Source organism: Xenopus tropicalis, chromosome 8 (assembly GCF_000004195.4).
Source record: "Xenopus tropicalis strain Nigerian chromosome 8, UCB_Xtro_10.0, whole genome shotgun sequence".
NCBI lineage: Eukaryota > Metazoa > Chordata > Amphibia > Anura > Pipidae > Xenopus > Xenopus tropicalis.
The window spans coordinates 70,374,772-70,389,007 of NC_030684.2; the positions used below are offsets into that span (position 1 = coordinate 70,374,772).

The window sequence follows — 14,236 nt, forward strand, 5'->3', positions numbered from 1 at the left end:
CGTGTCATGACTGAAAGTATTTATTTTAGTTTGAGGTATAAACGGTTGCCGTCTGAAAATTGATGAATAGTCTGGAATTACACACTATAGATGTAAAATTAACTAATTACTTGGTTAATAAATAAATAAATATATCTATCTTTTTTTTTTATATGGCAGATGGTAGCTGTAAGAGTACTGGGCTTGCCACATGGCCAATATTTTACCTCCTTGTAATTTCCATGTCTGGGTATTGAGGACAGCATGTTATGGGTATGCCTGCACCCCTCATTGTTCCCTTCCTTCTGCACAGCATTCTCTCCTCTTTTCTTTACACACCATTCTTTTTTTCAGTTACATCTTTTAATGTGTCATTGCTGCCAAACTACTGTCATTCCTTTCCTTTGCCAAACCCCATCTGCTAATCTACAACATAGTAGTGTATAAGAATCATAAAAGAGCATAAAATAACAACAAAAGAACAATTTTGTGCAAACGTACATAACATACATAGAAACATACATAGAAATGCTCTTAATGTTACATGAATGTATCTTTTTTAAAAAGTTTAAAAAACTTACCTAAACTTGTGTAACTTAAGGAAAATTCCACTGACCACGACTGAATTAAAAATTACTTAGGTAAAGTCCACTGACAATAAATTGATTTGTTAGCACATGAATTAATTGAACTATCAATAGATTAATACTTACTGTAAATAGGGTTATATTGTGACCTATATGCTTGATTATATGAGCTTACATAAACTTTTTAGCAGTGAAATTACTTATTGAGCCCACAGTTAGTGGCATAATGACACACTGCTGGGCCCCCCTGCTACGTGTCTTTGGAGGGGCCCGGTGTGTACCAAACCCTAACCCCCCCCATGCACATACATTTACATGCGTATGCATGTTTTCCCCGCGACTGGGTCTGCTTCCTCTATAGTTACTGCACTGCCCACATAACTCCTAAACTTTGGGAACAAGGCATTTTCCATGAACATATATTACAGCTGCTTATCAGTTCCACTGGGCCTCCTAAAGTCCCTGGGCCCCCAGCAGTTGTAGGATCTGTTTCCTATATAGTTACACTATTTACAATAATGATTTGTGAGTTTGCAACATACAGACTCACTTTCAAACATTTAATCCTTTTTATGATGAAGTAAGTAGGCATTTGGGCGGTTCTGCAGAAACCTTTGCTTTCTAAGGGCTCTGGCACACGGGGAGATTAGTCACCCGCGGCAAAACTCCCTGTTCGCGGGCGACTAATCTCCCCGAGTTGCCTTCCCCTGCCATCCCACCGGCGAACATATAAGTCGCTGGCGGGATGGCAGACGCGGCTGCGCGATTTCACGCAAAAACTCGCGAGTCTTTTTCGGCGATTTCCTGAAATCGCGCCGCCGCGTCTGCCATCCCGCCGGCGACTTACATGTTCGCCGATGGGATGGCAGGGGAAGGCAACTCGGGGAGATTAGTCGCCCGCGAACAGGGAGTTTTGCCGCGGGCGACTAATCTCCCCGTGTGCCAGAGCCCTAAGATAAAGCATATGGGTCTTGATAACATTACTTATATATGTATAGAAAACTGACTAAATGATTGTGTACAGAGGGTGGTTTTCAGTGGTACAATCTCTGCTTGGAGTCAGGGTCTTAGTGGGGTGATGCATACATTTTGTATTGGGCTCACTTTAATTTGTTTACTAATGATTTAATTTGTTCACTAATGACTTGAGTTTGGGCATTGTAAGCAATGATAGCCAATTCCGCAAAATGATGCAGGCCAATTAATTTCAAGCAGGATCTGGCAATCTACAGGGCTTGTGGATAATAAACATTATAATGTACTGTTAAAGTGATACTGACACTAAAAAACTACTCTTCAAATTCTGAATGTGCATTAAAAGTTACCTATAAAAAAGTTGAACGTAATTGTTACTTGAAGTTCCTAAACCTGAATGTTTTGCCAACCTGACTGTGCCTTTTTAGCCTGTCAGTTATAGTTTCTAATTTTAACAGACTACTGCAATACAAATATGGCATCACCCTCATAGTAGAACATGGGGGATCAGATGGGTAATGTAAAAGCATCAGTCAAATACTTTTATGGCAAAATTATAAATAACATGCAAAGACAATGAAGATGTAAAAAAAAGTTTTATTTCTGGTGTCAGTATCTCTTTAAGGCTTCATCTAGATTCTAGAATATTCGTTGTATTCTCCAGGGTAAAGTTTTGCAGTGGGTCAGGTACCCACGAGTTGCCGGTAGGATACCCCCATTGTAACAGTTCAATAAATAGGGCTTCTGCTGTACATACCTTTTGTCTATTGTTTTAATCACAAAAAAACTGTGTTTTTTTTGTTGTTTCTTGAGCTAAACATAGGAAATGGGGAAACTAAAGTTACTCCAAGCTTGGTCCTTGTGAGGTAGGTAGTTAGATTACCAGAATACAACCCCCTTCCTTGACCACTGTTTTGCAAGCAGGACATTTTATGCAGGGGGATTATCTGTGCACTGGTAATCTAATTATACACACAAGAACAAAGCTGCTGGTCATAAAGCTCTAGTGTGATTTATCCTTATATTAAACAGTACATTCATTTTATTATCACTTATCGCAGTTTATGACTAATTACATTCCTAAGCATTAATGATATATTATGGAGGTTGTTCATGGTTTATATGTATTATTTTAGTATATAATTCACTGAATATTGAGCTCAATAGTGTATTAGAATAACATTTGTTTAAATGATTATTTTGTATTATTGCATGGATTGTAGTATCAATATAAGCCCATTTGTTTATCTTAAATCCCTAAACAATCTATGTTAGAAAAAGGTCAGGGCAGAATAAATCTTCTATCAACACCAATGGAGCTATCCTTGCTTGATTCTGTAATAAGAAAGCATATAAATTACTGAGAGACAGGTGGCTAGAGAGGTGTTCATACATTTGACATACAATTAAATATTAGGTAGGCTGGAACAAATATTTTGATAGGAGATGCTGGGAAAAAACCCAGCTGAAATGGATATGTGCTATGATGGCATGGAAACGAGGCAACTGTTTTGTGGTAATCTGCGGATATCCAGAGATGACGCCAATTATTCATCTGTGTTTACTTGACGTCTACAGATATTGACTGAAAAACCACTCCTTTTTTCTGTAGGAAAACTATATTCATATTCTGCATATAGCTTAAATCTGATTAGGCTGTTTATGTTGTTTAAAGAAAACATCACTATTTAACTTAACTGTTAATATCAATCCTTAACTTTGCTCCTTAAGGAAATGCAGCACCATGTACATCATTAGCAAGCACTGATTCAACTAAACAAACAATTTATTTTACATTGTAATACTGCACATACTGTATGTGCTCTTTAACCCATAAAATGAGGTACTTTTACAAGATTACTTTGGAAATGGAAATTTTGCTTTGAACTTTTGCAAACACCCTGCAATTTTCGCTGCTGCCATAACACACTCCTCATTTTTCTTTTACCTCACGCTTCATCTAGCATTTGTTTCAGTAAACATCCAGAGTTCACGCTTGCCTGCATTAAAACATTATAAGCACAAAGAGAATTATCGAGGCGCAAGTGTGATAAGCATTGGTGGACAATGTCACCTATCACCCTTGGAGATTATTATAGAGCATTTTAAAAATAACCTATAAAGTCCTAATGGTGAACCAATAAAAATAACTCATGAGGTCACACTGTACACATCAGATAGTTCACTGTGTACCATTTGGTGACATCATGGTCTAAGTCAATATACAGACACACAAATATATTAAAGGTTAAGAATATTTAGCCAAAAAAAGAGCTGATAAAACAGCTGATCGTCTGTGCAGTGTTAAAACACGTGAATATGTAGATCTAAAGTGACAATAACATATCTTATGTTTGCAATCTACACATTTATATGAACATATCCATCCAAATACGTTGTATAACACTGTCTAACAACAAGAACCTTAAAAAGTGCATGCACTTTGCCTAGGTTGAATAGACCTGAGGTTGTACCTGCCCCTCCCTTGCTATGAGAATTACACCCCTGCACAAAAGAAAGATCAGAACACAGAAAGAGAAGCTGAGTGTTCTCCATGACAGACTAGAAGAACATTCTCCATGAAGTTTATACCAACATTGGGTTGTTCAGAAAATATCCATATGCAGAGCTTTCATCATATAAAAAACAAAACCCTTCAGGACACAAGTATTGATCAAGCATTCTACAAGACACATTGATGGTAAGTGACAGACCTGTTAATTTTAATCATGAAAGGCAAAAAATAGACTTACTTGCTAATACTGGTACAAACCACTACACTAATACTTTGCATCACTAAAATTTGATTCATTTAGTGTAATTTAGGTAAATCTAATGTGGGTGGCTGTTTTGGAACAATTTTGCTTTTATGTGAAATTCAACAGTAATAGTAAACACTGACAAATTGAATGCAGTTAGTTAAGTGTAGTTCTGTCAGAAATAACCACGCTGTAGCTTCCAAAAGTAGGCTTAGAATGCTGTAGAAAGAACTTGTCTTGTATTTTACTCTATGTTAAAAGGGGAAGTCCATGTTAAATTTACTTTTAGCATGGTGTGTAGATAGTGGTGTTCTTAGACAATTCACAAAAGATTTTTTCTTTTTGTTCTTTTTTCCATATTTAAATTGTTTAGATTTTTGTTTTTCCTCTAGTTTAAAACAGTCTCAATTTTCAACATTACTGAAAACAAATGGAACAATGTGATTTTCGTTTGTGTGACTTTTTTTTAACCACAAAACACTGCCCACATTGTTTCTTAAATATGCTGATGTTCGAGAATAAAAAATTTGGTTGTAGATTGTCTTTTTTGCCCCTTGGACTTAAAAATTTATAAGTATGCCCTTAAGGGTTGCCATAATTGCTTACCTCGAATATAATCACATACAAAGTATGCAGCTAAGTAGCAGAACAGGACAACATAGGCAGAAGTGCTGTGGTCACCTAAGGATCTCCACCTAGACTGCTGAGCATATCTGTGTCCTGAAGCAGACTAATAATAATATAAGTTTAATACAAATTTCTACTGCTTGGACCAAATTTTAATTTTTCATTATTGTGCTTGGAGTAACATTATAATTTCAATAAAAGTTATTACTACTGTCGAGCTTGGAAGTACTTTGTTCTAACTGTATTGCATTGATGTTGTAATGAAGAAAGTTCAATTAACAATGAGATAACCTTTGAAGGAGCATTTCTTAGCCAATGTGTTAAACATGTTTATGCTTGATAACACTTGGAGAAACACATCCTATTTTGGGAATAGATAATTTAATCATTTCAGTGGTTTTAACAATGAACCTGTTTTTTAAGAATCCTTTTTTGAAATATACTGTCACTACTAACAGGACACCAAGATATGAACTCTCTACAGACATGAAATCTCTCTTCTCTCATGTAGGGGTGTTTCTCTGGTAAAAGATACATAACAGCCAATGAGCCCAGAATTTATTCCATGGACAAATGAAAACCAGGAATCATTCCAGGAAATTAGCGACAATTGGAAACTGAGATTGCAATTAAAATGTAATGTAGCATAAAACTACACATCACAATCATTATCTATTTCTAGTAGAATAACAAGAGACTAATATTGTTATTGTTAACAGTAGTATTAACATTGCCAAATGATTTGATTTAAGTGACTTTTTAACTAACACAGTGTTTTTGTTCATCAGCTCAGCATTGTATTTCAAAACAATACTAATTCCAGGATGATAAGATATTCACTATCTTTGCAAACATGAACTCTACTTCATCTCCTCATGTGGGTGGCATCTCTGGTCCCAGTGTCACCATTACCAACATCCCCTATTTTGTCACTGAATTGCTGACTGCTGTCCTCTCCGTGACAGGAAACATTTTGATCTGCTTAGCTGTGATAAGGGACAGAAGGCTTCGTACTGTCACCAATTACTTTCTTCTTTCATTAGCCACTGCTGATATCCTGGTTGGAGCTGTGGCTGTCCCCTGTGCTATTCTTCTGGATATGGGTGTGGCACGTTGTAGTCTGTACTGCTGCCTTTTCATGCTGTGCAACCTCATGACTTTCTCTCTAGCCTCAATCTTTGGACTATTAGCTGTGGCTGTAGAGCGCTACATTTGCATTATGCGCCCCTTTCACTATCGTGCCTTTGTGACTCCCCGGACCTCTTTTCTTGTTATACTTGGTACTTGGTTTCTAGCAGCAATTACAGGCCTCATGCCACTCATGGGATGGCGGAAATCATTTCCACCAAACAGTGAATGCCTCTTTAATAGCCTCATTTCTGAATCCTACATGGTCTATCTTATATTTTTTGGTTGTGTCATCCCACCCTTAGCAGCCATGCTTGTTCTCTATGCCCGTATTTTTCTGGAAATAAGGAAACAGATCCGTCAGATTGCTGAATGGGAGGTAGAAATGAGCAGGAGGAGAAGGCGGCGACGAATAGTGGTGAAAGAACTACGTATGGCCACATCACTTTTCATTGTAGTCTTCTGTTTTGTCATCTGCTGGCTTCCTATTCATCTTTTAAATGTGGTGCGGCTTTTTTTTCCAAGCTGTGTGGTGCCTGAAGACATAATTCTTTCTGCTGTTATTCTCTCCCATGTAAACTCTGCTCTCAACCCCATCATTTATGTGTTTCGCATGAGTTCATTTCGAAGAGCTGTGGAGGCCATCTTGTCCTGCTCTTGTGCAACCAAAGCAGTAGCAAGTAGGACTGGTTCAACACACGTCAAACCTGTGAAAGAGGAGAACACAGGAGTTAATATTAGGAATGAACCACTACCTGGAAAGTGATCTCTTAAAAGGAGAGGATAGCCTTGATGCACACCAATTATGCCCCTATTGCATTCTTATACACCATTTAAAATTGAACGTTCTGGTTTTGTGCCTGCACCCAGGGCCATTGCATCGGCCCAGGTGCAGTCATACGAAGATATTGGCCCATGACTGCATAATCAAGCAGTTTAGGGGTGGATTCTTGCTTGCATTTATCCGCAGGCAGAGAATCAGCCCTGTGTGGCGGGGGCCTTATACTCCATGGCATAGTATAGAAGATGAATAGTAGAGGACCTAAACAGAAAGACAATACAGCCCTGCAGAGAATTGGTGTCTAACTCATTAATGATCTGTAGCGTTTAAGAATATTAACGATTACTAATCTGTAAAATAATACCAGTCAAGTAAGATTTGCATCAGCAAGTAAGAGCTTGGATGATTGATAATGCTCAGCGCTGCTGCTGGAAAGCACTGAGCACTACCGACCCATTAAACCAAGCATACTCAAATCAGTCTGACATGCTCAGCTTTCATTACTGTGACAATTTGTAAAAACTTTTATTGGTGGGGAAATTTTCCAGACAGAAAGGTTTTGATAAATCACAAATAAGATAAAAAAAAAGCTGTCCATCTTTCTGGATTCCCAAGTCTGGTATTTAACAAAGCTGACCCTTTGGTTTTTTTGCAAACCAGATTGCAAGTTGTAGAAAGAAAGGCCAAATAAGAAGGCAATTAATAAAAAAAAAAAAAATACAAAATTAAAATCAGTTGAAAAGTTGACAAATGCACGTTAATTTAAAGGAGAACAAAAGTTAAAGTGACTGGGGGTGCCAAAATGCACCCCCAGTGACTGTAATCACTTACCTGAAAACCCTGGCCAGTGCTCCTGTTAGGAGAAAACGGGATATATGTGAGTGAGTGTTCCTCTTCCTCCTTCAGTTTTCGAGCATGTGCAGTGAAAAGCCAAACTGTTTTCGCACAACTACGCATCTGCAGCCCCGGGATCACTGAAAACGGGGAAGGAAGAGGTTCACTCACCTGCATTACTCTGGGCTGGTGCAGTCTTCTCCTTACAGGAGCACCAGCCTGGGGTTTCAGGTAAGTGATTACAATCATTGGGGGTGCATAACATTTAGCCCCCCCCCAGCGATTTAGCCCTTCCTTCTCTTTTAAAGGGGAAGTTGTAGGTAACTTACCAGTACAGGTATAAGATCTATTATCTGCAATACTTGGGGTCTTCTAGATAAAGGATCTTTCCATAATTTGAATCACGATACCTTGTCTAGTGAAAACCATTTAAAGATTAAATAAACCCAACTGAATTGTTTTGCCATCAATATGAATTTATGCAACTTAGTTACCATCAAGCACAAGGTGCTGTTTTTACAGGGAAAGGTAACTAATTTTAAAAAATATATTATAATAGTTATTATAATATATTATTTGTTTCTAATGGAGTCTATAATTGATGGCATTCCCATAATTCGAGCCTTTCTGGATAACCTGTTTCTGCATAAGGGATACCATAACTGTTCATACTATAACATTTTTAAAAATTGTTATAAAAAGTTAATTCTAAATGTGAGTATAGGATCCCTTATCTGAAAACCATATTCATAAGCTCTGAATTATGGGAATGCCATGTTCCTGCCCTTTTCTTGGTAGTTTTAGAAGACATACTGAATGTAAGAATCTGGAACTTGCCAGTGTCGCTTTAATTGTGGCTGAACTTTTATTTCTAAACAAATGAACAGGTGCATGACGAGTACTCCTCTACTGACATTTATTGTAAGCACTGGTGATTCTTGCTTTGTTGCCAATCTAGCATATGGTAATCGAGTGGAAATAATTTTATTACCATTTCAAGGCTTATGCCTAATTAAGTGTATTATAATAAACTGAAATCTCAGTTAAGCAACAGTGTGTGTTTTTTTTTCATATTTATTACATCAGTCACTGATCAGTAATATATACAGTGCCAGATTTTTATCCGATGCTGCCCTAGGCATGTTTCCCATCTCGCCCCCTCCCCTGTGTGATTGGCACATGGACAGGACAGTTCAATCCCATAGTCTAATCCATTAGGAGAGGTTGTTTGCAACACCTGGAATACCAAGCATGTTCTTACACTGACAACATGTGACGAAACATAACACTGACAGAAAAGTACAAACTAACAAAAGATACCTTGTTTTAACAAATTATCTTTATTAGAAAAAAAATAATGGTGGAAGGGACAAAAGGTGTTAAAGAACAACCTTTGTGACAGTCTACAAGTATTTTTTGGCGGGGGGGGGGGGAAGGGGGCAGGAAAAAAAAAAAAAAAAAAAAAAACTACATTTGCTGATCCTCAGTAAAGAAATTAAAACAATTTGATGCCAGGGTTGGAATTTGTCCAGAACAAGGAAATTTAGAAAGAGGCTACACATTATCACTTTCCAGCAAGCAGTGGATTCCGCAGAACAACGATGACACTGTCTCCACGAAGGAACATCTTGGAAATATATCTGTCTTTGTTCACTGGTTTGGACTTCTTTTTTCCCTTGCCACTCTTAGGGACCTCAGTCCACATTTCTTTCACATTTTCCAGTACCATGTTACAGTGTCTAAAGTGACAAAGATACTAATATGGTTATAATGAAAGAATTAAAGCAAAACAGATACAATCAAGTGTAAAAAAAAAAACATAATTAAGCAAAGTCACACTTGGCCACTTCTCTTCACCTGTGTTTTGTAGGCAGGTGGAGAGAAGCAAAACTGCTTGGCCTGAAAATGCCTGTTATGTTTTCAGACTGATCTTCGCTCCTCCCAAAGCTGTGCCTGTCAGTGGAGTTACACAGAGCTGCAGACAACAGCAGATCTGCTTCTATTTGCGTGCCTTCAAAACGAAGACAGAGAGAAGCAGAATGTACGCCAGGTCTGTTTTTGGCCTTGGTGTTCCCTCAAATTTCTTGTCTACTGTGTGCACAAAATTATCTTTCATGCAGTCTATCGAAATGAGTGATTGGGTCAAAATACTTTGATTCTGTTTGATTGTTAATACATTTCTCAGCAACATGCACCAAATGTCAGCAACTAAAATAAAAATTGCACATTTGTTAAGCTCACCAAACCACAGACATTAGTAGATTAGTAAAGCTCAGCAAACCATGGTCAATAGGATTTTCTGCTGTTGCCGAGCACTGTATAATGTATTAAACAGTTATGGGGAAGAACAGAGGACCACAGCAGTATTTAAATATAGACACCTATTAAGCCTGTGCCTAGTGCAGCAGCTTTAGGGGGGGATTAGCCTAAAACTGGCTATATTAAAGAACACTAAAAAAAATTCCCACTTTAGACACATTATCGACAAAATCCAGGGGTTGAGCTCCGGGACCTCCTTTGCTGTTCCTTACATTCTTAGTATACAAAATCTACTTTACACCTACCAGTCCCTGGGCGGGGGTGAACTATTAGAGGTCAGATGCCTATGGTGGCACTGGACAGGAATACAGCCCTGCATGTTTTGACATGCTCACTTGAAAGAGAACTAAAGCTTGATGAAAGAAGTAGGGCAGAAATGTTATACATTATGTTCTGAACTTCTGTACCAGCCCAAGGCAACCACACCCTTTAGCAGGGAAGATCTGTGCCTACAAAGTTGCCCCCAGTAAGCTTAGCTTCTCAACAACTGCCCAGAGCACACAAAGCATGTGAGTGTCACGGAACACACGGACACTTCTAGCAGAAACCAAGATACGGAACTAGTCTGACAACTTTAAAGACCTGGATCATTACTACTAAAGAGATGCTAAACCTTGTAGCCATATTCATTTTTAGGCTTTAGTTGTCCTTTTATCTCCTCCAGCACAGGTGGCATTACATGAAAAAATAAAATTGGATTGTAGTAAATCTGAATGGTCAGTGGTAAAACACTTTACTTGCGTAGGTGCAAGATTAAAATGGAGGTGACCTAACCTCAGGAATTAAGTCTGTGATCTAAAAAAAGATGTCCTGAGTCTTCTTACAAGCCCATTAATCTGGCTTGCTGAGCTAGGAAACATTAGAGGGGGGAGATAATACTAATTCATCAATAAATGCATTTTATTTTGTTGTGGTATTGTAAAAAAAAATGTTTGCACTTGCACATAATGAATTATTAGAGAGGCAGAAAACATGCACCGATTCATTCCCTTTATTTCCCAAGTTTTTATCAACATAGTACCTGTCAAAGGCTTTTACTCTGCCTAGCAACTTTTTGTTATTCCTGCAGTTGATCAGAACTTGTGTGTTGTTCTTCACAGACTGAGTAAGCACAGACAGTGGCCCTGTGTTGAACTCCTCCTCTTCTCGCTTTTGTAGCTCTTCAGGTGTCATCTCACTTTTGGGCTTGTTAAGGAGACTCCTGAAGAGATTTAGAATCAGTGTGAGATGGCATTAAATTATTAAACCTTTTAATTACAAACAATGGTGTCAGTTAACAAAATCACAATATGCGCTGTCCAACTCTTAGTTTTGTGTATAAGTGCAGGGAATTATTTGGCAATATGTTATTAACATGGATCTATAAAGTGTCAACATATTTATTGGCACTGTGCAATAAAAGGGTGTATACATACAGATTATTATAACGCGCTGATACATTCTGCAGCTCTTTAGAGAGATTATAAACCATTCATGTCACTATTAGCCCCACCACAGTTTAGATTTCATTAACATACTGGTCTATGCAAGAATTGGGAATATATACAGTGGTGTGAAAAACTATTTGCCCCCTTCCTGATTTCTTATTCTTTTGCATGTTTGTCACACAAAATGTTTCTGATCATCAAACACATTTAACTATTAGTCAAAGATAACACAAGTAAACACAAAATGCAGTTTTTAAATGAGGGTTTTTATTATTTAGGGAGAAAAAAAATCCAAACCTACATGGCCCTGTGTGAAAAAGTAATTGCCCCCTGAACCTAATAACTGGTTGGGCCACCCTTAGCAGCAATAACTGCAATTGAGCGTTTGCGATAACTTGCAACGAGTCTTTTACAGCGCTCTGGAGGAATTTTGGCCCACTCATCTTTGCAGAATTGTTGTAATTCAGCTTTATTTGAGGGTTTTCTAGCATGAACCGCCTTTTTAAGGTCATGCCACAACATCTCAATAGGATTCAGGTCAGGACTTTGACTAGGCCACTCCAAAGTCTTCATTTTGTTTTTCTTCAGCCATTCAGAGGTGGATTTGCTGGTGTGTTTTGGGTCATTGTCCTGCTGCAGCACCCAAGATCGCTTCAGTTTGAGTTGACGAACAGATGACCGGACATTCTCCTTCAGGATTTTTTGGTAGACAGTAGAATTCATGGTTCCATCTATCACAGCAAGCCTTCCAGGTCCTGAAGCAGCAAAACAACCCCAGACCATCACACTACCACCACCATATTTTACGGTTGGTATGATGTTCTTTTTCTGAAATGCTGTGTTACTTTTACGCCAGATGTAACGGGACATGCACCTTCCAAAAAGTTCAACTTTTGTCTCGTCGGTCCACAAGGTATTTTCCCAAAAGTCTTGGCAATCATTGAGATGTTTTTTAGCAAAATTGAGACGAGCTTTAATGTTCTTTTTGCTTAAAAGTGGTTTGCGCCTTGGAAATCTGCCTGCAGGCCGTTTTTGCCCAGTGTCTTTCTTATGGTGGAGTCGTGAACACTGACCTTAATTGAGGCAAGTGAGGCCTGCAGTTCTTTAGATGTTGTCCTGGAGTCTTTTGTGGCCTCTCGGATGAGTTGTCTCTGCGCTCTTGGGGTAATTTTGGTCGGCCGGCCACTCCTGGGAAGGTTCACCACTGTTCCATGTTTTTGCCATTTGTGGTTCGCTGGAGTCCCAAAGCTTTAGAAATGGCTTTATAACCTTTACCAGACTGATAGATCTCAATTACTTTTGTTCTCATTTGTTCCTGAATTTCTTTGGATCTTGGCACGATGTCTAGCTTTTGAGGTGCTTTTGGTCTACTTCTCTGTGTCAGGTAGCTCCTATTTAAGTGATTTCTTGATTGAAACAGGTGTGGCAGTAATCAGGCCTGGGGGTGACTACAGAAATTGAACTCAGGTGTGATAAACCATAGTTAAGTTATTTTTTAACAAGGGGGGCAATCACTTTTTCACACAGGGCCATGTAGATTTGGAGTTTTTTTTTCTCCCTTAATAACGTAAACCTTCATTTAAAAACTGCATTTTGTGTTCAATTATGTTATCTTTGACTAATAGTTAACGGTTTTGATGAGCAGAAACATTTAAGTGTGACAAACATGCAAAAGAATAAGAAATCAGGAAGGGGGCAAATAGTTTTTCACACCACTGTACTAAATCAGATATAACACTATTTTTCTGACAACAAAACGTCTACTGGTGATTTTTTGTTTAATGGAGAATACAATTTTATTAAAAATGGGTTACCCTATTAACTGTCCATTTTGGTACGATTTTAATTACTAGGTTTAATTTTCCCCAAATAATCATGTTTAAAGCTGTTTTTACCCATCGCTATCTACTTGCTGCCTCCATGTTTTTAAAGGAGTGCCCCATAGTCAAAAACATTACTGAGCATGTGTGAAGTCCCACCCCTTATTGCTAGAGCAATTAAGCCTTAATAAACTAACAAAAAAGTCTGGGCTGAATGTGTTAAAAGGCATATTTTTCAGTCATATGCATTTTTTAAACACAAATTAGTGTTTAAGTTGACCACACAGATCTCTATAATCGTGCAAGCACATAAAGCTGCAGAATATTTCCTTTGTAGAAACTTGTCATGTGGGTCCAACCAGGAAAGATATGGAATTGATTAGAAATTGATTGAAAACATTTAGAACCATTGAAAATGTTTAAATCGTGTATACTGAATAGTTGCTTAGTATTAAAAGACACATATCGGATTTGAATTGGGCTAATAGAACCCGCACTTAGGTTGGGGGAAACAGTACCATTTTGTCCAAAAAAATGCTCATAGCGATGTGCCACCCACACCCGGATGATGGAGAACTTGCTGCAGGTAGCCATGTTATTAACATGCCTGTATATAGTGAGCAAGTGTCACATGCAATTGCATAATGAGAAAACCCGGGGAGCTGTTTATACACACGACCTGGTGCTGGTAGCCTGCAAGGGAAGCTTTTTGGCACTGCCATCTCTGCCACAGTAATTAAATCACAGAACTACACAGCATTTTCTAAGTGCAGGCAAGTTCCGGCTAGTACAATCGCATGCTCTGCTACATAGAGGCATTCGTTCTAAGCGTCAATCAGCTAAACTTAAGTAGATACAAAAGGCTAGTTTTTTTCCTTATTTTTAAGTATTTAAAGCTGGGCTGAAGATATTCCACCAGTTACTCACATCTTTCTTTTTGTCTTTCCTTTCCCTTCTCACGTTTTCCCGGCGTGTAGAACGCTTCCTTTGAAGGGCCACT

At 38.3% G+C, this 14,236-nt stretch overlaps 1 protein-coding gene and 1 pseudogene across 1 annotated transcript; one reads left to right on the top strand and one right to left on the bottom strand.

Annotated features, from left to right (window-relative positions):
- Positions 1–4,935: 4,935 nt before the first annotated feature.
- Positions 4,936–7,612, top strand: LOC100490356 (annotated as a pseudogene).
- Positions 7,613–8,991: 1,379 nt separating this feature from the next.
- On the bottom strand, positions 8,992–14,236 carry snrpd2 (small nuclear ribonucleoprotein D2 polypeptide). Its single transcript, NM_001005128.1, is given in 3 exon segments — positions 8,992–9,409; positions 11,011–11,190; positions 14,164–14,236. Coding segments are annotated over 3 exon segments (357 nt in total). The 5' UTR covers positions 14,166–14,236; the 3' UTR covers positions 8,992–9,234.